Here is an 18,922-nt window from a genome sequence, read left to right as displayed (position 1 = left end):
ATATAACTGTCTATCCCCTCCCCCTCTCCATCCCCTTCTTCCGCTCTTCACCCCTCAATAATTCACTTCGCTCTACCTCCTTGCCATATCACTGCCCTCCGTACCATTGTACGTCCTCAGCCGCACACAACCCTTTCACTTTCTACCCATATTTCAGGCCCTATCTTGTCCATCTCCAGTCTATCGTACGACTGAGCAGCAAGGCGGCCCTGTACCATCCCATAGCACCGCACAAAATGACTGTACCCGAGTTCAACAAGCCGGTGACAACCGTTACTGTGATCCCCACAGCCACGTCAACCAGAGTCCACTGCTTTGTGAGACAGGCTCCTGTCACTTCCTCAGAAGCCAGCCGTGGCGATCACAACGGCCGCGTTAGTGTACAGCCCACTGGCTTCGAAGGTGGCCTCTTGGTTGGACTGTATGATCGTAAGTGAACTCAGCTGATACACATACACCCACTCTCCCTCTCCCTCTTCTCTTGTTTTTTCCCACCAGTTTTTTCTTTCGCTATATTTAAGGTTCTCATGCAGCAGTGGATTCATTCCTGCCAGAGGCGCGTTTACTTTCATGTGCCCTCCGATACAATATTCAAAGCAAGGCCGTTTCAGCCCAATGCTCAACGGACAATGCGCACGCACCATCCACCCCGCTATAAATGATTATTTTAACCCCTTTGTGTAATTATTTATTTAGCACACCTCGGCCCACAATGTGCCGAATACCTCCAGCAGCACTTGGTCCCCATCCTGGACGAATCGCTCTCGACCCAGCTCGATCACTCGGACGATGATCATCATCAAAACCCCAACACCTGTAAGATTGACCCCACACAAGTGGTCGACACGCTCAAGTCGACGTTCAAGGAGCTTGATGAACTCTTGCTGGCGACAGCTATCACCGTAGCATTGACCCAGCCAGAGACCGCGGACCAGCTTCCGTCCGAGGAAGAACTTAAGAAGACACAGGAAGTGATTGCGAGGGTCGTGACAGGGTCCACAGCACTGGTCGGGTTCTTGGCACCGCATACCGCACCATCATCAGCTACAACAACAGGAAGTGAGACAAATGATGCGGTTTTGAAGCACGACTTATATTTGGCGCAGTTGGGTGACTCGGTTGCCATCTTGGCAGGCTTTGATGCCCAGGGTCAATGGACAGCTCAACGATTAAACCCACCAGAGACACACGAGCATTCCGTCCGGTACCAGGGCTCGGAGGAATATCGCAAGGTGGTCTCGGAGGTCAAGGAACGAGCATTGACGGTGGAGCAGTTCTTGACGCAACATAACGGTTCTTCACAGCACGACCATAACGGCGTGGACACGGACGGAGCATCAATAGGAGGGGCACACGAGAGTTTCTTGACGAAGGACGGCAAGTTCTTGGGCCTGCCTGTTACCAGGGCCTTTGGAGACCTTGACTGGAAGCTGGAGCAAGAGGCCCGATTCTCGGTGGCGACCTGGGTCGAAAAGTCTCTTCGGGCCAAGATCGACCAGGCCCTGGGAAGTGGTCAGCAACAACAGGAGAGCAACGGCGAAGGCTCTATGTCAGGTCGGTCACAGGATGAGGCTGGGATCAACAATCTGAGCGACCCTCCATACGTGAGCGCCGACCCCAGGATTTCGCGGTTCGTGCTCGAGACGAGGAAACCTTCGCATCCAGACCCACAGCGTGCATCGAATCAGCTGCTGATTCTGGTGAACCGTGGATTGCTATACACCACGGCACATAGTACCACGAACAGCAACAGAAACGGCACGGATGCGGGAGGGAAGCCCAACCCGTACGACCAGGCACTGATCTCGGACTTTGAGCTCTCACGCCTGGTCTCGAGCGCATTGGAGAAGGGTGAGGAGAACTGTGCAGCTGCTGTGGCCAAGGTACTGGACCAGACACGTAAAGACTTGGGAGTCGCCAATAGCGAGGGCGAGGAAGAAGGCCTGGAGGGATCTGTAGTAGCGATTGTGTTGTAAAGAATTCATGAAGGAGAATTGTTGTTTGAAGAGGGCCGTAAGCATTGAACGAAAGAAAAAACGACTCTACCATGCATTCGAAAGAAATGCCTGTACAAATAATAAATACGAACACTTATTGCATCTTTATCTCGAGCACATTGGATAATGACCAACATTTACTGGCAGCCATGCTATACGCAAAACGACTTTAATGATATCCCTGGCTCAGCTCCAGGCGACCACCCTAAATTCCTTCAGCTTTGGCCAATGCTTTTTTATCCAGCGTCGTTCTTCCTGACCCGCGAACAAGGGCTTATCATCGGTCCCTTCAATCCTTTTCTCAACAGTGCATATCTCGTCCGCAAAGTGGCAGACGTGGAATACCTCCAGGTCTTTCAGCTTATCCAAGTGTTTCAGCCCTGATCGGAGTCGCAAGGAGAAGGCGGGCTCACGGCCACACAGGCCTAGCATCTCCCATCCCAACATCAGCTTCTTGGGACGCGTAAGCTGACCCAGACGTCGAAACAATAAGTTCTGCATCTCCCAAATCTCTAGCTTCCGCTGCAAAATTCCTTCACTTTCGTCGCCTTCTTCTTCCTCCCCGTCCTCCCTCATCGAGTCGCCGCACATAATGATATGTAAAGTTTCGATGTTCTTACAGACCCACTGATTCATCTCCGTAGATGGACCACCAAATGACGCCAACTCTTCCTTTTTCCAGCTCTGCGGCCCAGATAACAGTTTCTCAATCGACGCATTACTAAATCCTACAAGTTCCGAGTCCTGGTCCACCATTCTCTACAGGAGGTCAGCATATCGTTATAAAGCTATCACCCATGCTTGCAAGGAATTCGCATATATGATGTCCGATGAGGTGAGGAGTCGTGACAATGAAGTCCACCCCTCTGGAGTCGTTGCGCCCTTATAACGCCGTTTCACGAGGATAAGCCGATGACGGATGCCCAATGAGACGATCGGAGATCAAGGAAACGTTGGCGGGGCGAGTACAATGGCTATTAAGAGCGATTGACGATGCAATGGTGATGAATGATCAGGATTGACATTCCTTGCTGATTGTATTTCGTTATGTCGACTGCTGACGATGGTGGTCAGCACCTGTCGATAGCGCGGTGTGATCCGTGACGATCCAAACGAAGGCGATATGCAATACAAGATATATACGTGAAGAAGCGATTCTGGTTCAGGAACTAGACCGTTTGTTCTTTTATTCTGGAGCGGTGCTCTTCCCCGTAATCAAATATTTACTAGACCACGGGACATGATAACAAAACGCGTAGGTAACACTCCATAAAGAACCCGGTTTCTCAAAGAAATCATGGACAGACGCTGGCCCTGAAATAATGCACGCGAGAGAAACACAGGCGCAGGCTTCAAATCACAAAAATGGTTATGAAACAGAATAACGGGAGCAAGTTTACGATCTATCGAGAACACCTTGTAACGCCATATACCTGAACAAGAGTAGCGGGTGAAATTAAATAGTTATCTCACTTGAATCTAAGAGGAAGAGACTGACATACCTTCTTTATCACGCGTCTAGAGCCACATGCAACCTCTAATTGAAGAGATAATGTTAGCAACAACAACAGTTATGCTAACAGTAACAGAAAAAAAAACCTTTTGACGTTGACGTCGTTGGAGTCGAAGCTGCGTTTCTTGCTGTTCTTCTTTCCTCTGTTAAAATTTGGAATAACCATTATCAACAAAAACCTTAGCAAGTTAATGGCTTCATTCGCGTTGGGAGAATCGTCAATTACCATAGGCAGCTTTTGCTTGCGGTGACATCAGAATGACTGACTCTCCTTCCCATGGTGAAGACCTCGACCACTTTCCACGGTTCGACACGCACTTGGAGATAATAATGTTAAAAAAATCAGTAGACTTGTTAGCACTGTGAGCTGTGAGCGAATTGAAATGTTCAATCCATCTCAAGAGTGTCATCCACATAGCTCTACAGCAGTAGATGTTCTTTTTCATTTTGAACGCGCGCGGTGACATTCTTGCGGACATTGTTTTTCGCCATTTCAATGACCTCTTGGAAGACGCCGCCATAGTAGTCTTCCAGCCTCTTCGCAAAAATCTGAATCCCAGATGGCAAACGTTTGATCCGTGACATGTCCTTCAGTATCGATGTAAACGCTACTTCCGTGAGTCCTATGGAGGTGAGAAATCCATCCAAATTCCACTCCGCTACCTTGCGCGTCCTGAAATAGGAATGGGTGATAATGCCCTGTGAAGGACATCCTCCTTTCCGATGTAAGGTAGAGGGGAAACCATCCTTCCTCTGATGTGCCTTATCATTCAAAGGAAAACAGCAATGGATTTAGCCATAAAAAATGAATTCATTGGATGCACCTGCCAATCTCCCAGTGCATCCGACCTACCTTGGGTTCACCTGCCAGTAGCCCAGTGTACCCGGATGGACACCTCTTCCTGCTAGCAGCCTAGAAGAGTATGAGGATAGAAGATAACGCAAAACACCTTTATCATAGACCGTCATGCTGTATACTGTAACCGCCTGAAAGGTCCATATCTCTTCCTGCCAATCAGTCCAGAAGAGAGATACAAAGATGAAGCTCGCAATCTCCACGACATCCTCACCAAGTCCACCCAACATGAAATATAATGAAAGAGCTTAGTCATTAAAAAAAAAAAAAAAAAACTCATTGAATGCACCACGTTATTAACGTCCTGATTATTCTCACACTATTCTCTCCCGCTTCTTGAGCATCTTTCACTTCGTGAATAGGACCTCTGACGTCGCTTGTGCCTCCTGTGTATGCAGACGCTGTCAACCTCGCCTACCATATTTCTGCTAGATGAATCCTCAGCGGTTTGCTGTCCTGCTGTCGAGTTGATCTGGCCCCATGCATCCGCCAAAACATGATCACTCTCAGTTGTGTCGGCCTGGCCCGTTGAGCCCATCTCCACTTGCTGTTCCACGACTATATCGGTCTGACTCATTGCGTCCTCAGATTTGTTTGATGCTAGGTGTAATGAGACAGTGAAACACAGGTAAACCTACCATACGTATAGCAACAGCATTATATGATATGATTCAATGAATATACCTTAGAGTGTGACATAGATCTTTGTATGAGTGATCAAGGATCTTCATCCGGTGCTCGTGCATCGAGTTCAAGATAATCTCTTCATGCGCCCGCGCTCTATTCAGTTGTTTCTTGTAGGCCATACTGTTCCACTTCTTTTGAAGAGCCAGACCCGCGCTCCGCAAGCCGTGATACCTGCTAGATATCAATCGTGAGATCACCAAATCGTTTGAGCCCGTCTATGGTCGTCGAATCCTGCAAAGAACCCTTCTGCATCGAAAGCCTTTGGACTAATTTGACGAAAGTGCCCTCCATTTCGAGATCTTTAGTCATAACATCGATGGCAAACTCCAAACTCATCGCCGCTATTGGAAAGAACTTACATCCTGTTAGTTTAATGTTCCAATAACTGAAGGACGAAAAAAAAAAAATAGGCTGCCAAAGATGCCTCCCAGGTAAGTCCGCGTGACCTTGCTAGAGTCCAGCCGGTACTCAATACTTTCCGAAGAACCACAGTAACACCTGAGCGAACCTCTCACAAATAACGAGTCGCTGCACAGGCTAATGGGCAATACACTGCATTCTTTCAAATGGTAGGGCATGTCAGACGCTCAGACTTCATAGAAGAGGTGAGCCGGTTCGGAAAGCAAGCACACCAGAAAAAAACAAAGCCGAGAAAGCCGATGCTGTGAAAGCAGAGAGTGTAACGTTGTGCGGAATGATGATTTGAAAAAACTAACTGACCCTCGTTTCTAGATCAGGTCAAAAGATATCTGTAAACAATTGGAGTGTCAGTTGATAAAAAATAGCGGTGGTGCAAGCTCTGAAGGGTTGTTGATGAATCCAAAGACAGTTGTTAATGAAGCCTTTTTTTCTGAAGAATGGATCATCACCTGGACGGACGTAACCCGTTACAAGAGAGGGAAGAGAGAAAGAGAGTAAGAGACAAGATTCTGGCGGTCCTGCCCTGCCTTCAACAACGTTCCTCCAGGCATTGTATCAAATAGAACGATAACATGCCGCACAAGAGAGCACATGCCATGTAGAACCCTTCTGAAGACAACCAGTATCGTAGCCACTCCCCCACTCAGCAGAGCCCGTAGCGTATCTGCTGAAATGAAAGAAGTGGGGCCACTCATAACATGGCGTTTCTGGGCGGGATGACACTAGGGTCGGTGAATTACCTTTTAGAAGTTGATAGAAGAGTCTGGGAAAGTAAACGTGCTTGGAAATGCTGCAGAGTGAACTTCGAAGACGTAATTAGAGCCCAAATTGTGCCGGGAGGGGACTCTCGTAGTCAATACACAAAATCTTAAGCTTCTTTTCTTCCTTACTGTCTAAATACCTTGGGAACAATGTCAGTCAAAAAGGAATACCCGATCATCTGGTGGACAAAGTGGTTCGATACCGACCGGTACGAAGGCATGATGACAGACGACTGTGGCCTACCCTACACCTGCCGGCATACCCTGGATCGCAGCAAGTACAATGAAGCCAAGGTCATTGTCTTCCATGATTGGAACCCCAGGGACCTACCGCCATTGCAGGATGTGCACGACAGCAAAAAGTCGTGGGTGCTAAATACAGGCAAGTTTTGTGTGTGCGCCCCTTCAATTGAGGCGGTTGGACATACACTCTAACTCATTCTAACTCATCCTGATTGCATCTTGTGCGCTGGCCTTAGCCGAGAGACCGCAGCCATTTGCGTACCAGCAGAAATATATCTCTCTGTTTGCTTACCAGTTCACGTACCACTTTGGGTCGGACTTTATCGCAACATACTTCACGTCTGGACGCTCGAACCCACAAGCTTTGATTAACCTTGTCAGCCGGCCACCACTGCACACTCTGCCAGAAAAGAATCAGTTCCGCAAGCATGGCTTTCACGAACAAGACAGCAAGCCCTTGGCACCAGTCGCGTGGATCGTAAGCAATTGCAAGGCTAACAATGGACGGCACTTCATGGTCAATCAGCTCAAAAAGTACATCGATGTGGACATTTACGGTAAATGCATGCCCAACAGGGCGTGGCCAAAAAAAAAGGATGGTGTGACAGAGATGACGGATGAAGAACTGGTCTCGCACTACAAGTTTTATCTGGCACTTGAAAACTCCAACTGCGAAGACTATGTGACCGAGAAATTTGAGCGGGCGCTTGCAGCCGGAACAGTACCTGTGGTGGATGGACCTGAAGATTACTCGAGATTCACACCAGGCGAGAAATCACTTATCAAGTACGATGACCATGGATCCCCGGAACGGCTTGCACATTATCTGAAGGCTCTTGACCGTGACGATGAATCGTATCAGGAGTACTTGGCATTCAGGGCAAAACACACTACCGATAACACGGATGAAAATCGTCAAGTGTATACCAACGCACCGGCAATGTTCAATCAGGACTACAAGAGGCGGTTGCTACCATGGTTTGTCGACACCTGGGACATTGATGCACCGGGGTTCCCTGTCAATTCGACCACACAATGGTTGAGCAAAGATGGTAGTAAGCAGACGAGTCGAGCCAAGTATGGTGTGCAATGGGGTCCCGATGGTCAAGGTGCTCGATGCGCGCTTTGCAGAGTTGCACGCGATCTCACTGAGGGTGATACCGTTATTAATCCAAGCAAGCGATTGGCTATTGACAAGACGTGCAAGTTCCGCAAGTTTCACCATGCAAGCTGGATCATAGCGTTCTACCCATACTGGACCTTGCTAGCGCTGGTGATGATGGTTGTGCTGTTATTTGTGCTGTTGACGAGAACTGGCCGTAGGCGTGCAAAGGCTCTGATATTGAAGACGCTGAAGGCTCTGGAAAGTGTAACACGCAGGAAGCACGTGGAGCCTAGCAGAGTAATGAGAGAAAAAACAAGTAATCTCAGCATGGTGGTGTAACGAAGTGAATTTGGCTTCGCCCTTACTTGTGGGTGGAATAGTAAGGACACCGCAGCATTGTGCCTTGTAAAATAAAAAATGGGTAATGTTAGTATTGATCTCGACCAATAGTTTTGCCCTACCCACAATACCCTTCATTCCTATTTGGTTTCCCATTAAACTGCTTCATACCCTCCAACACCTCGCATTCAAGCACGTTGTCCTCACTTCAAACAATATTCCAACAATCACGCTCGTAATCAACATAAGATGGCCGAAAAGTTTGCACTCTTCTGTGTTGTGGATGGAGAGACCACGTCAGAGGCTTTCTCCGTTGATATTTCGGCCACTCGTACCGTTGACTATCTCAAGAAACCCATTAAGACTGAGAAGGCTGTTGTCACGGACAGCATCATGACGGGTTCAGATTCTGCAGGCGACCTCTCTTTATCCAAGCCCAATTAAGGGCCTTCCGTGCTCGATATCACAATCTTGGATTCGCAGGAGCTCCAAGGTAGACTCAAGATCGCTGAACGTTGAGAAAGGTGACATGGTTGGTGTTACGGTTGTCACTGTTCCTGATCCAGCCAAAGATACCGACAGACCGAAGGCGGCAAGGCGTTGTCGCTGTCGAGGCAGGGGAGGCCTCGATGATCAGGATCTTAAGGTCCCTCGACAGATCCGAGTCCCGATGGGTGGATAGAGCCGCAAGCTGTGGGCATTGATCACAGAGGACTGTCCCCGGGGCCATGGCATGGGTTCGATCCATCTCGGGGCAGGTAAAATCTGTCAATTGGGAGCAGCTCCTGAGAAGAGGGAATAGAGCGGTTCCCTCCAACCCAAACATCGGCCCAATTATGTGTAGTTTCCGTAAAGAGTTTGGTCGCTGCAGTTCCCACGGTGGTAAACATTCTGATGGGTGGTCGCCAAAGGCATTTTTCATTTTCTCCTGGTACACTCCCGCTTTACGAACGGGAGCTTGAGAGTGAGTGACCGCAGCGTCTGGGGCATCGAACGGGTGGTGATTTGATAGACTTCAAGGGGATGACTGATTCTGTCAAAATTTGGAGACATGGTAACGAAGAATGTTTTGCGATGGCCGAGAACAGCATGGCGTTGTATTCTCTATCAAGTGAAAAAATCCATGCTCCTGAGTTCTAGTCGTCCAAGGCGTGGGGTTTGTTCAATCAAGACCACCAATGCCTGTGGGCAATCTAATCGATCCAGGTCGCTCTCCTTCTCTGCCCGGGACATCATTGTGCAGGTCAAGGATTCGAGACGAGTGCAGGCGGTGGTGTAGACGACAGGTGGATCATCCGAGGGCGAGGGTGGTGTGTAGACCGGATCAAATATTTTGTCCAGGACTCGAGTATTGGCAATATCGAGCGACCGTATGCGTGGAGCGTTCTGAAGGATAGGCTGCATTTTCGGTCTAGGTGGCCACTCGCATCGAGGTTCGGGCGTGACAATCTTGACGGACTTCCACAGATAGGCTAAGCTGACGGTGTTCCATGCTTTGTTGACTTTGCAGCAGGAATATAGGTCGTTGACGGAGAGATGCTCGCATAGCAGGCTCAGGATCAAAAGGTTGTCGAATATCAAAGCGCCGAACATCCTGGCTTCTTGAGAAGGGCGAAAAGGAAGAGGCACGACGAAAGAAAAAAATGATGGTGAAGCGTTTTTGGTAGCGCGAGAAAGAAGATGTATTTCCAGGCTCAACTCTAAATCCTATCATTATTCTGGGCTACTGTCGCGCACTTGACCGACACTCCCATGCCAACGTGCTCCCTTGCAGCGTCAGCCCACAGACTAAAGGTGGGACTTTGGCACATGTGCGCATATTAAAAGAAAATCAAAAGAGACGCCGGCGGCAGCACTGGTATCTATGGATACGACAGCAGACTACGCACAATTCCCAGATGACGATAAGAATATGACCCTACATCTCGAGTATTTTACTGTGGTCGGTCGACAAGGGCGAGCATGGTCTCTTTTCATTGTACATGTACAGCATACACAGAAGAACGAAGGCACAGCGAGCTGCCGGAAATTTTCCCTTTATTCGCGTCGTGAAGTGGACGCGACGCGATCATTCACGTGCAGGAGCCCAAATGGCTCGTAAGGGCAGCAATCAGATCGTTGCAAGGTCTGGATGACTGCCACGTCGGGCGAACCATTCTTCATCTCGACCTCGCATCAACACCAACGCCCATCTCTCTTCCTCTGCATCTGCAGCAAACACTCCCTCCTCTCGCCACTCACCTGCAACCTACACTCCGCATCCACCATGGTAAATACCACCTTCACGACTGCTCAGGAACCGAGTTTCGACTTGTAGACATTCTGATGACCGTTGAGGCTGATCACCTCACTCTCGCCCACAACCACCTCACGTTCTTTAGGTCGTCCTTGCGGTCTCTATCTGTACAAAGAGCGGCAAAGGTAACCAGTTCTTCATTTGGTTGCTGCTGATCTCGTTGCACTGTCAATGCTTTTTTGCTCCCGATGCTAACCTCCGGCCCCCCTTTCTTCCCAGCTCTGATTTCGCGCCAGTTTAAGGAAATGACACGCGCGAGAATCGAGGGCCTGATCGCCTCGTTCCCAAAGTTGACCAGCAGCGGACAGCAACACACAACAATCGAGACAGACAATGTGCGCTATGTATACCAACCGCTGGAGGATGTTTTCGTTGTCCTTATCACCAACAAGCAATCCAACATCTTGCAAGGTAACGCCAACCATTGACCGAATAGTTTCGACTACGAATATTGATCGAACTTCGAACTCAGAGTAATTGGTATCGAATTAACTATTTACCCACTTTTGTCTTCCAGATATTGACACACTTCAACTGGTCTCCCGAGTCGTTTCCTCGGTTTGCAGGCCAACGGATGCTCGCGAGATTGACAGGAATGCATTCGAGCTGCTGAGCTCCTTTGACGAGATCATCTCGCTTGGATACAGAGAGAACGTGAATCTGGCCCAGGTTGCAAGTATCTCTGAAATGGAGAGCCATGAAGAAAAGATCCAGGAGATGATTGAGAAGGTTACTTTGTCGGATTTAACGTCTAGGATCGTGTTTGAAGGTGACATGAAACCTGGTCTTCACCTAACACGTTTTCTTGTTTGAACACCTGTGATATAGAATAAGGAACGTGAGGCCAAGGAGGAGCTCAAGAGGAGGGCCAAGTTATTGGATCTACAAAGGAAGGAGCAGAAGAAGGCAATGGGCGGAATGGGCGGCGCCTACGGACAGGGAATGGGTGGATATGGCCAGAGCAGCCCCATGGGCTTTGGAGGTCAATCCGGCATGGGCATGGGAGGCATGGGGGGTATGGGAGGCATGGGTGGAAGCCAGGGCTATGATTCACCAAGCCCCTCCATGGATGACAACATATCCAAGTTCAAGTATGGCTCACTGATTTGTGCTATCGCAGCGACGAAAGTCGACCAGACTACTCCAGAGAGTTATGGACTGATGCTATTTCTTCTTTTTGTACATATAGTTCTGCGCCCAAGGCACCTACTACAAAGGCTAGAGGCATGCAGCTGGGACGCAAGCAAAACAACACGGACTTGTTTGAATCCCTTCGATCAGAAGTTGAGGCGGCACCCATTGTTCAGCAGCGTGCCCCTCTTCAGCCCAGCTATTCTGCTCCAGCGGAGCCTACTTTCCCCATGGAGAGTGTGCATGTCCATATCGAAGAAAAGATCACAGTCGTGGCGAATCGGGATGGTGGACTGGAGAACATGGAAGTCAAGGGTGATCTGATGCTGCGCGTCTCTGACCCTGCCTTTGCCAAGGTCAGCCTTGCGCTCAGTCATCTCGAGGATTCTAGCATTCAGTTCAAGGTGAGGATCAGCTTCGATAGTTCAACACATCGCTTTGGATTTATATCGGACCATGGAGAAGGGTTGCTAATGCCTGACCGTACATATTGCTTAGACCCATCCAAATGTCAACAAGATTCTATTCAACAGTGAAAATGTGATTGCTTTCAGGGATTCTTCAAAGGAGTTTCCACTTAATACGCCCACAGGAGTATTGCGCTGGAGATTCATCAGCAAGGACGAGAGCTCTATTCCTCTATCGAGTAAGGATGCTCGACCATTTGGGGATTTTATATGGCGACTTTTACACTGGATAAAAAAAATCTAATCGACTTTATTTGCTTTGCACCGCTAGTCAACTGTTGGCCATCTCCTTCAGGAGATGGCACAAGTGATGTCAATATTGAATATCAGCTAGAGAACGAGGAGATGGCGTTCAAGAACGTCAACATTATCATCCCTTTGCCGTAAGTTTACATATTTTACTTGGTATTCTTGTGCTGTAAGACGCGCTTCATATATGCCGCCGTTATTAATATGATCAACCATGTGTTGCATTGCATACCATAGACAAGGAGCACGGCCAACTGTGGGCGATGCCGATGGTGAATACGTTGTGGATCCCCAGCAAAGCGCGCTGATCTGGCAATTGTCGTCGATTGATGCGTCCAATCCATCAGGATCATTGGAATTCAACTGTCAGGGTGAAGATACCGAGAGTTTCTTCCCTGTCTCTGTTCAGTTTGAGAGCGAACGTCTTATCTGTGATGTCGATGTACGTATCCAATTGCATGGAGCGCCGATATCCTTTTGTTTTGAATGACCATGTATGCTAACTCATCCATTCGCTCAATTGCTCCTTTTTGCGCCAATAGGTTATCTCTGTGACTCTGGTTGCAGACGGCTCCGATGTGCCATTCTCCAAACAAAGTATCCTGACGCCAGCAGAATATAGCGTTGTGTAAACAAGCATGGACATGATCGACTGCTGGGGAGACGGAATAACGACGCTTTTGATCATGGATGCCATCCGAGGACCATTGATAGAAAGGACCAAAAAATACCTGAAATAATAATACCATTCGAACTATTTCGTCACTCCAGTTCATCTTTCTTTGATCGCTCAGTTACTGAAGAGTGTTTATTGGTTATCTCCAGCACTTGTCCTGTCCTCCAATAATCTATACATGTATGATCTCCGTGCGCCCTGCTGCTTATTCATTGTCGAGACCATCCAGCGGCACGTCAATGTCAATTCCAGTCGCCTCTGAGATCTCTGTGTCGAGCAAGTACTTTAAAGAATGATGGTCGCGGCCGTAGAACCAGGTTTTGTGTGTCGTATCGTAGTCGTATCGTTTAGGCCCTGTGGTTGGCGATGATAGCCAGAGCTGTTTATTGGGGGTTGCTTGTTAACCACATATGTTCCCTTATCACCGAGCTTAAGAGTCATCACTCCGCTCTATAGAACGAATACAGACAAAGTCAGCGATCCGTTCTTCTCAGAACCTTCAGAAGGTTGTGGGGGAAACAAGCTGAGTAACACACCTTTTTGCATGAACTCACCTGATATTCAACATCGTATCCAGGGATTTCGTGCTCGTCGCCCAGATCCTCGAAGTATTCGACCATCCTATTCATGCAAGCGTCGGAAACGCTGTGGTAATCGTCGTTGGACAATTCGCTGTGATTGAAAGCAAGGCGTTGAATATGATGAGCTGCCCATGTATATGGAATGACATGCTTGGATAGCAGCTGGGTAATGTAAAATAATTCAAAATGTACCTGATGGCATATTCTTGTTCCTGCTTTGAAGAGCTGAAGAGACGCGAAAAGGTATAGGCAGTTGACAATTTGGTGACAAGAAGGGCTCCGTGGGTATGACGGATATGAGTGCGGGCAAGGAGTGATTCAGAGACTGTTGAAGAAAAGCGCGCGGCATAACGGGCAGCGTGTGAGAGTTGGCGGGTCGTAAGCTGTCCCGGCCTGGCTCTCGAAATAAGGGCTCTTGTGAGAGCGAGCGCTGTTGTTGGTGACATTGTTGATTCCTGAAAGTGTTGATGGGTCAAGACGACAAATGCGATAGGGCGTCTTGTTCCCATGACACTTATTGCGGAAGGAGCTCAAGAAATGGTGAAAGCGGCAGTCACCCGTTTCGGACGATTTGTTTACCTCCCCTCCCCTCGGCTTGGTGTGCCGCCAACGAGCCTATTCACTTTCGTTTACTTGCCAGGACAGCAACGACTTCGTTCTTTTAGACAGCACCAGCACTTCACAGCATGTTTTCAGTCAACAGGTCAGCGCTCACCGGGGCAGTCAGCCGTTCCGCCACTCACATCGTCAAGGTACACTTCGGACGCAGTCTTCAGGAGCAGGCAGATCAGCTCCGGAACGGGACGCACTAAGTAATACTCAACAGGAAGGATATTAACATATCTATCCTATTGCATATACCTGTGTTTTGTTTATGGCGGCGGTAGCGCTGGAAGTCTCAGAAGTCCGTTGAAGTCACCTTGAGGGCAAACGTCCAGGGACTCGGAAAGCCAGGTATGGAGACAGCGACATGCTGAGTCGAACAGGAATTGAGTCTATCCGCTACGATAGTCGAGGGTGTGCCGCTAGTGAAATGCAGGGACCTTTAAAGAGATATTTCAGCGAAGGACTAAAGGCAATTGACGTTAATGTGGCTCTGTTTTTAATTTGAACTACATTGCCTTTGTTGATCTAGGGGATGTTGTCACCGTTGCTCGTAAGTCTTCTGGATAACTTGACGGCCTAAGCGCCTGACGAGGACAAGTTTAATACAGCGAATCAAAGCTCTTGCCGTACTTACCATTTGCTTATATTCATTGCACACACAACTAGCCGGAAGAATGAGAAACAAGCTGTATCCTATGAGACTCGCCAACTATATCGACAGGAGCTCACAACACGTTATGCAAGCATTCAGTGCTGGTCAAGACTCTATGAAGCACGCACACGAGGCTAACAAGGCATGGAAAAATTTGCTATGTCAGAACAGGTCAAAGATGCCATACGGTTTTGGAATGATCTATGTTTCTAACACGAAATTTGATCAATTACATACACTACAACATGAACAGGTTTTTCAACAGGCAGTGAAGAAGGAGCAGCGTATTATTCAGTTACAGGAACTCCGTCACCGTCTACAGGTGCTTCCTCCTCTGGTCTTCCCGCGCGCTGTGAACGAGGTCTTACCTGGATCAAAAACTATTTTCGGATCTGTACAGGTTGAGGATGTGATCAAGGAGCTCAAGGAGAAGCACGGTATTGTTGTCGATAAGGTCACAGTCAATGGAACGAAGATCAAGTCTATTGGCGACTCTTGGGCACGAGTTGATCTGGGCGACCTGGGGTCGGTCGAGCTGAAGGTTGTTGTCGAGAGGCGTTAATTGGAACTTCAAGACTTTTGGATGGACCCCATTTTTTGTCGGAAACGAATCTTGGATTGCTAGGCATGGGTTCCCATGACAATGAAATTGACATGCACGCACATCTAGGGTGGTTTTAATTGCAATAAACTCAGCTAGATATTCAAACAGATCCCGATGATTGCTACTAAAAAATGTTACTAAGCACTGCATGTTTCTCCATACTTTCTACATGCTTTCTCCACACCCTAATGGCTACTTTTATTACCCCTGCTCCTGCTGTTGCTGTTGCTGGTTCTTGTGCTAACGCAATAAAGGTCGCCACTTGCGTATGACCCATAGCATGCGGATCAAATTATTTTGTGTAGGTGGTACAAGCAAAAAGCACAATTTGGCAAGAAATAAGATTGCTAATAGCTCTTACAAATAAAGGGTTTGCATGTTTGTTGTTGCTAGACCCAATGGCTCTACCAAGGAGCTCAGCTCTTGGTCGCGTGTTATTGTAAGGAGCGTGTGTTATCTGTTTAAGAAGCCTTTCAAATGCCGTTCTTCATCTCTTTTTCATCTCGCTCTTCTTCTTCCTTTCGTTCTTTCACTTGTTCTCCTCCTGAGTACAGTATCCGTTCCTTGCACCAAGAAGCAAGAGCAACTCGTATCTCATATTCATTGTCTCTCCTCTCCTTCACACACCTGCTTCCTCGCTACCTCCTCCCAAGCTCAACAAGCGTTTCCTTTTGCAGATTTCTCCAGTTCTTACTGTTGTTGCAAAGTGGCTGACCGGGGGAATCGCGCTATTGAACATGTCTTCACGAAACACAAGATCACGAGTGCCCCAGTACACCAACTCCTTCTCCAACAAGAACGATGCTCCTCTTAACAGGAAAAAAAGCAGCGGCAGTGGCAGTATCATCATCGTCAACAATGATATCATGATTGAGGCCACCGACAACGACGACGACGACGAGACGCTGTCGTCCTCAAATCAAAGTGAGCACTCGGGAATGGACAGTCCGTCATTGAGTGCTCTGCCCCTGCCTTCACAGCCACGAGGTTCTATTCCCAATAAGGGATCACATTGGCACACCCCGTCCTTATCACACTCGCGTTTGACCTCGGCTTCAGCGTCGCCACCATACACATCACGCCATGGAGGAGCAGTGATACCATCGTCACCCTCGGAAGCTTTTCGGTCGATACAAGCGACCACAGCGCCATATACCTCTTCAACCCTACCCGTGCCGCTGCAATCTGCGACTACGCCCACATTGAACCAACCGCAGTACCATCAGCATGCCCTTGATCCTGATCATGACACCAAATTCAGCTACAAAGACCAGCGAGGCCATCCCCATCAGGGCGATGTGGAGCTACAAGACCGAAACCTGAGTCGGCAGCAGCCCCCACGGCTGAAATCGCCCACTCTCTCCTCAGCATCGACATCTAAGGCCTCGAAGATAATAAACACTACAGATGCGAGCCGAGGGCTCAGTTCAGCGGCACAGGAGAACAAAACATCAACAAGCAGAAATGGCCATGCAGGGTGCTCAGGTCGTACAACGCTAGGGGAGATTGCTTCGGGTCGTACAGCGCAAGAGGACACTTCTTCAGCCGATCATGCCACTCGCTCTAACAACAACAACAACAAACACAACAAACACAACAAAAGCAACAAAAGTAACAACAGCAACGGCAGCAGTACCAGGGATGGAGCGAAACATAATCCAGCTTCACGCAGCAAAGGTAGCCATGAACCAACTTCAGGGACTGGACTTCCATCAACCCTGGGATACTTTCATCGTTCGAAGAATAGCAAGGACATCTCTCGTTTTGAAGCAAGTACGCCAGAGCTACAGAGCGCAACCGGAAGCAAGAACGACCTTATTCATGACCACCATCATGAGCATCTCAGGAACGACATGGTTCCGGAGAAACATCAGCTCTCTCGTGACCACGGCTCTCAGCGAAAGACTGGAGTCCCAGGGAAAGGCGGCGAGGAACCAGAAACCGACTTGTTTAATTTTGTCAACATCATGCTGGATATGCCCGAGAAGCCTACGTGGAAGCAGGTTATCATCAAGGCTGCAAAAGTGCTGGTGGTGATGACCGTCTCCTACTTTGGCCTGATGGCATTGTATTTCGGAGCAGAAGTACGTGCGGCGAAAGCTCTTTATTCTATGCGCCATATTTGTTCTCTAGTCTTCTTTCCAAATCTCAAATTCTTCCACACCTTGCTCTCAACCTTGATAGTTTCAATCAGCCGACCATATGAAGAACTTCAATGTTCTGGTAGTGGATCTGGACCAGGGGATAATCGGGATGAATTATCTCAACTTCACGCAGCAGGTCAACGATCAACCAGGACAGATCAACTGGGACGTCCACAACATGACGCGCTACCCCAATATCTCCGCCATCCAGGAACAGGTCCTGAACGGTAACTACTGGGGTGCTGTTGTCGTACAACCGAACGCATCCGCGAATCTGAACAAGGCGTTTGCAGTGCCATTGCCAGACTATGACCCGACCAAGGCATTCATGTTTATCTACGAAGGAGGCCGAGATCCGTTGGTGGTCAAGCCCTACATCGTCGCCTACATGTACACACAATTCCTGCTCTTCACAAAGTTCTTCAACCCGGCTTGGATCAAGTTCTTGCTCGCGTATTCGGCTCAAAGCAACATCCCTCTCTCCAATTTGCAGGCTGCACCACAGGTCATGGGAACGCCCGTGGCATTCGAGGAATTCGACCTACATCCCGTCACCGCCCCGATCATTACGTCTGCGACATCTGTGGCCTACATCTGGATCTTTTTGGTTGCCGGAGGAAGTACATACTTGGTTGCGCATTTGATCCAGCCGATGACCCGAAACGCGACTGTTCCCAAGACGATGGCCTGTCTGCTGCTCCCGCTGCTCGCGTTCCTGTCTGCGCTTTCGATGGCGTACAGTCTCCTCTTGTTCGTCTTTGGCGTTCCCTTCCCTTCGGGCGGTTCGCAGTTCGTTTCACTTTTTGCGGGCATGTTGCTCCTCCAGTGTGCAGTCGCGTCCATGGTCATTTTCCTGATCTACCTGATTCCCGTGGTGTTCATCCCATGCTTTACGATCACCTTCGTTATTATGAATGTGATTGCGGTCTTCAACCCTGTGGAGCTCCTGCCGGACTTTTACAAGTGGGTCTATGCGATGCCATTCCTGAACGCGGTCCAAATTGCGCGATACGTACTGATGGGGTCCTATAATCGGTTAAAGTACAACATTCCGGTTTTGGCGACCTGGATCTTGATTCCCATTGTGCTGCTGCCGTTTGCGATCTCGAGACAGAAGCGAGTAGCGAAGGAGATGGAAATACAAGAGGAGGAGGAACAACATATGCGGGAGCTGAGGGCTCGTCAGATGGGACAGCAGCAACAGGTGGTGGTGAAGGGTCGTGGACATGGTCTTGTGAGACTCGCAGATGACGATGATGACGACGATAACGATGATAACGATGATAACGACGACACCTGTCCACCAATGGATATCGTCATAGAGTCGGAGAAGGCAAGAAATGGTCTTTATGGAGACAGGTCGAGGTGATCAGGCGTAGCACGCGGCCAGCGATAATACCCCGAGCGGTGAGGATGACAGCGACAGGTATATATGGCTGGACAGGGAAGCAGGGATGTGCACAGGAAATACCTTGCTGGTCAAGGATATCCAGGATCATACTCAGCATCTAGCACATGGGTGCCGGAACCTCAAGGAGCAGTAATAGGCGTAGGACATCCCTGATGAAATCAAGCAGTTTCACATCCAATCTAAT

General features: G+C 48.7%; 10 protein-coding genes across 10 annotated transcripts; 5 read left to right on the top strand and 5 right to left on the bottom strand.

Moving 5' to 3' along the window:
* Window positions 1-236: 236 nt before the first annotated feature.
* Window positions 237-1,976, top strand: BC939DRAFT_498205 (uncharacterized protein; the record flags this gene model as incomplete). Its single annotated transcript, XM_051559786.1, has 2 exons — window positions 237-429; window positions 697-1,976. The coding sequence occupies 2 exons, from the start codon at window positions 237-239 to the stop codon at window positions 1,974-1,976; spliced, it is 1,473 nt and encodes a 490-aa protein (XP_051417951.1).
* Window positions 1,977-2,183: 207 nt separating this feature from the next.
* Window positions 2,184-2,753, bottom strand: BC939DRAFT_498204 (uncharacterized protein; the record flags this gene model as incomplete). The annotated part of the gene is made up of 1 exon (XM_051559785.1): window positions 2,184-2,753. One exon carries the CDS (start codon window positions 2,751-2,753, stop codon window positions 2,184-2,186), a length of 570 nt encoding a protein of 189 aa, XP_051417950.1.
* Window positions 2,754-3,930: 1,177 nt separating this feature from the next.
* On the bottom strand, window positions 3,931-4,943 carry BC939DRAFT_498203 (uncharacterized protein; the record flags this gene model as incomplete). Its single annotated transcript, XM_051559784.1, has 3 exons — window positions 3,931-4,272; window positions 4,364-4,423; window positions 4,785-4,943. The coding sequence occupies 3 exons, from the start codon at window positions 4,941-4,943 to the stop codon at window positions 3,931-3,933; spliced, it is 561 nt and encodes a 186-aa protein (XP_051417949.1).
* A 184-nt stretch (window positions 4,944-5,127) lies between these two features.
* Window positions 5,128-6,328, bottom strand: BC939DRAFT_6586 (uncharacterized protein). The gene is made up of 2 exons (XM_051561811.1): window positions 6,069-6,328; window positions 5,128-5,394 (listed from the first exon to the last, which is right to left on the bottom strand). The coding sequence occupies exons 1-2, from the start codon at window positions 6,166-6,168 to the stop codon at window positions 5,228-5,230; spliced, it is 267 nt and encodes an 88-aa protein (XP_051417948.1). The 5' UTR covers window positions 6,169-6,328; the 3' UTR covers window positions 5,128-5,227.
* A 1-nt stretch (window position 6,329) lies between these two features.
* Window positions 6,330-8,171, top strand: BC939DRAFT_6563 (uncharacterized protein). Its single transcript, XM_051561809.1, has 2 exons — window positions 6,330-6,616; window positions 6,714-8,171. The coding sequence occupies exons 1-2, from the start codon at window positions 6,385-6,387 to the stop codon at window positions 7,919-7,921; spliced, it is 1,440 nt and encodes a 479-aa protein (XP_051417947.1). The 5' UTR covers window positions 6,330-6,384; the 3' UTR covers window positions 7,922-8,171.
* Window positions 8,172-9,028: 857 nt separating this feature from the next.
* Window positions 9,029-9,514, bottom strand: BC939DRAFT_498200 (uncharacterized protein; the record flags this gene model as incomplete). Its single annotated transcript, XM_051559783.1, has 1 exon — window positions 9,029-9,514. The coding sequence occupies one exon, from the start codon at window positions 9,512-9,514 to the stop codon at window positions 9,029-9,031; it is 486 nt and encodes a 161-aa protein (XP_051417946.1).
* A 571-nt stretch (window positions 9,515-10,085) lies between these two features.
* On the top strand, window positions 10,086-12,829 carry BC939DRAFT_434406 (Adaptor complexes medium subunit family-domain-containing protein). Its single transcript, XM_051553373.1, has 10 exons — window positions 10,086-10,190; window positions 10,303-10,342; window positions 10,437-10,628; window positions 10,735-10,946; window positions 11,046-11,308; window positions 11,407-11,752; window positions 11,847-11,994; window positions 12,087-12,198; window positions 12,302-12,506; window positions 12,607-12,829. Exons 1-10 carry the CDS (start codon window positions 10,188-10,190, stop codon window positions 12,694-12,696), a joined length of 1,611 nt encoding a protein of 536 aa, XP_051417945.1. The 5' UTR covers window positions 10,086-10,187; the 3' UTR covers window positions 12,697-12,829.
* Window positions 12,830-12,853: 24 nt separating this feature from the next.
* On the bottom strand, window positions 12,854-14,215 carry BC939DRAFT_6538 (uncharacterized protein). The gene is made up of 3 exons (XM_051561806.1): window positions 13,514-14,215; window positions 13,295-13,412; window positions 12,854-13,119 (listed from the first exon to the last, which is right to left on the bottom strand). The coding sequence occupies exons 1-3, from the start codon at window positions 13,828-13,830 to the stop codon at window positions 12,946-12,948; spliced, it is 609 nt and encodes a 202-aa protein (XP_051417944.1). The 5' UTR covers window positions 13,831-14,215; the 3' UTR covers window positions 12,854-12,945.
* On the top strand, window positions 13,862-15,299 carry BC939DRAFT_6462 (uncharacterized protein). The gene is made up of 5 exons (XM_051561801.1): window positions 13,862-14,073; window positions 14,209-14,275; window positions 14,457-14,477; window positions 14,594-14,721; window positions 14,833-15,299. The coding sequence occupies exons 1-5, from the start codon at window positions 14,008-14,010 to the stop codon at window positions 15,139-15,141; spliced, it is 591 nt and encodes a 196-aa protein (XP_051417943.1). The 5' UTR covers window positions 13,862-14,007; the 3' UTR covers window positions 15,142-15,299.
* A 1,877-nt stretch (window positions 15,300-17,176) lies between these two features.
* On the top strand, window positions 17,177-18,922 carry BC939DRAFT_434399 (uncharacterized protein). The gene is made up of 2 exons (XM_051553372.1): window positions 17,177-17,267; window positions 17,368-18,922. The coding sequence occupies exons 1-2, from the start codon at window positions 17,220-17,222 to the stop codon at window positions 18,694-18,696; spliced, it is 1,377 nt and encodes a 458-aa protein (XP_051417942.1). The 5' UTR covers window positions 17,177-17,219; the 3' UTR covers window positions 18,697-18,922.

The sequence above is a fragment of the Gamsiella multidivaricata genome (assembly GCF_025024155.1).
Source record: "Gamsiella multidivaricata strain RSA 2152 chromosome Unknown BC939scaffold_1, whole genome shotgun sequence".
NCBI classification, from domain to species: domain Eukaryota; kingdom Fungi; phylum Mortierellomycota; class Mortierellomycetes; order Mortierellales; family Mortierellaceae; genus Gamsiella; species Gamsiella multidivaricata.
This window is presented reverse-complemented; position numbering and strand designations above follow the sequence as displayed.

What these genes read in the sequence shown, in the direction of transcription:
- BC939DRAFT_434399 (XM_051553372.1), top strand. Translation starts at nt 17,220, where the DNA reads ATGACCGTCTCCTACTTTGGCCTGATGGCATTGTATTTCGGAGCAGAA. An exon ending in CATTGTATTTCGGAGCAGAA is followed by an intron (nt 17,268 to 17,367) that starts GTACGTGCGGCG and finishes CAACCTTGATAG; the next exon opens with TTTCAATCAGCCGACCATAT.
- BC939DRAFT_6462 (XM_051561801.1), top strand. Translation starts at nt 14,008, where the DNA reads ATGTTTTCAGTCAACAGGTCAGCGCTCACCGGGGCAGTCAGCCGTTCC. An exon ending in CCGCCACTCACATCGTCAAG is followed by an intron (nt 14,074 to 14,208) that starts GTACACTTCGGA and finishes TGGCGGCGGTAG; the next exon opens with CGCTGGAAGTCTCAGAAGTC. An exon ending in GGATGTTGTCACCGTTGCTC is followed by an intron (nt 14,478 to 14,593) that starts GTAAGTCTTCTG and finishes ACACACAACTAG; the next exon opens with CCGGAAGAATGAGAAACAAG.
- BC939DRAFT_6586 (XM_051561811.1), bottom strand. Translation starts at nt 6,168, where the DNA reads ATGAGTGGCCCCACTTCTTTCATTTCAGCAGATACGCTACGGGCTCTG. An exon ending in CTTCAGAAGGGTTCTACATG is followed by an intron (nt 5,395 to 6,068) that starts GCATGTGCTCTC and finishes TCTTTCCAATAG; the next exon opens with CGGCGATGAGTTTGGAGTTT.
- BC939DRAFT_434406 (XM_051553373.1), top strand. An exon ending in ATTCTAGCATTCAGTTCAAG is followed by an intron (nt 11,753 to 11,846) that starts GTGAGGATCAGC and finishes CATATTGCTTAG; the next exon opens with ACCCATCCAAATGTCAACAA. An exon ending in GTCTTATCTGTGATGTCGAT is followed by an intron (nt 12,507 to 12,606) that starts GTACGTATCCAA and finishes TTGCGCCAATAG; the next exon opens with GTTATCTCTGTGACTCTGGT.
- BC939DRAFT_6563 (XM_051561809.1), top strand. Translation starts at nt 6,385, where the DNA reads ATGTCAGTCAAAAAGGAATACCCGATCATCTGGTGGACAAAGTGGTTC. An exon ending in GTCGTGGGTGCTAAATACAG is followed by an intron (nt 6,617 to 6,713) that starts GCAAGTTTTGTG and finishes CGCTGGCCTTAG; the next exon opens with CCGAGAGACCGCAGCCATTT.
- BC939DRAFT_6538 (XM_051561806.1), bottom strand. Translation starts at nt 13,830, where the DNA reads ATGGGAACAAGACGCCCTATCGCATTTGTCGTCTTGACCCATCAACAC. An exon ending in GAACAAGAATATGCCATCAG is followed by an intron (nt 13,413 to 13,513) that starts GTACATTTTGAA and finishes TTTCAATCACAG; the next exon opens with CGAATTGTCCAACGACGATT. An exon ending in GATACGATGTTGAATATCAG is followed by an intron (nt 13,120 to 13,294) that starts GTGAGTTCATGC and finishes CCCAATAAACAG; the next exon opens with CTCTGGCTATCATCGCCAAC.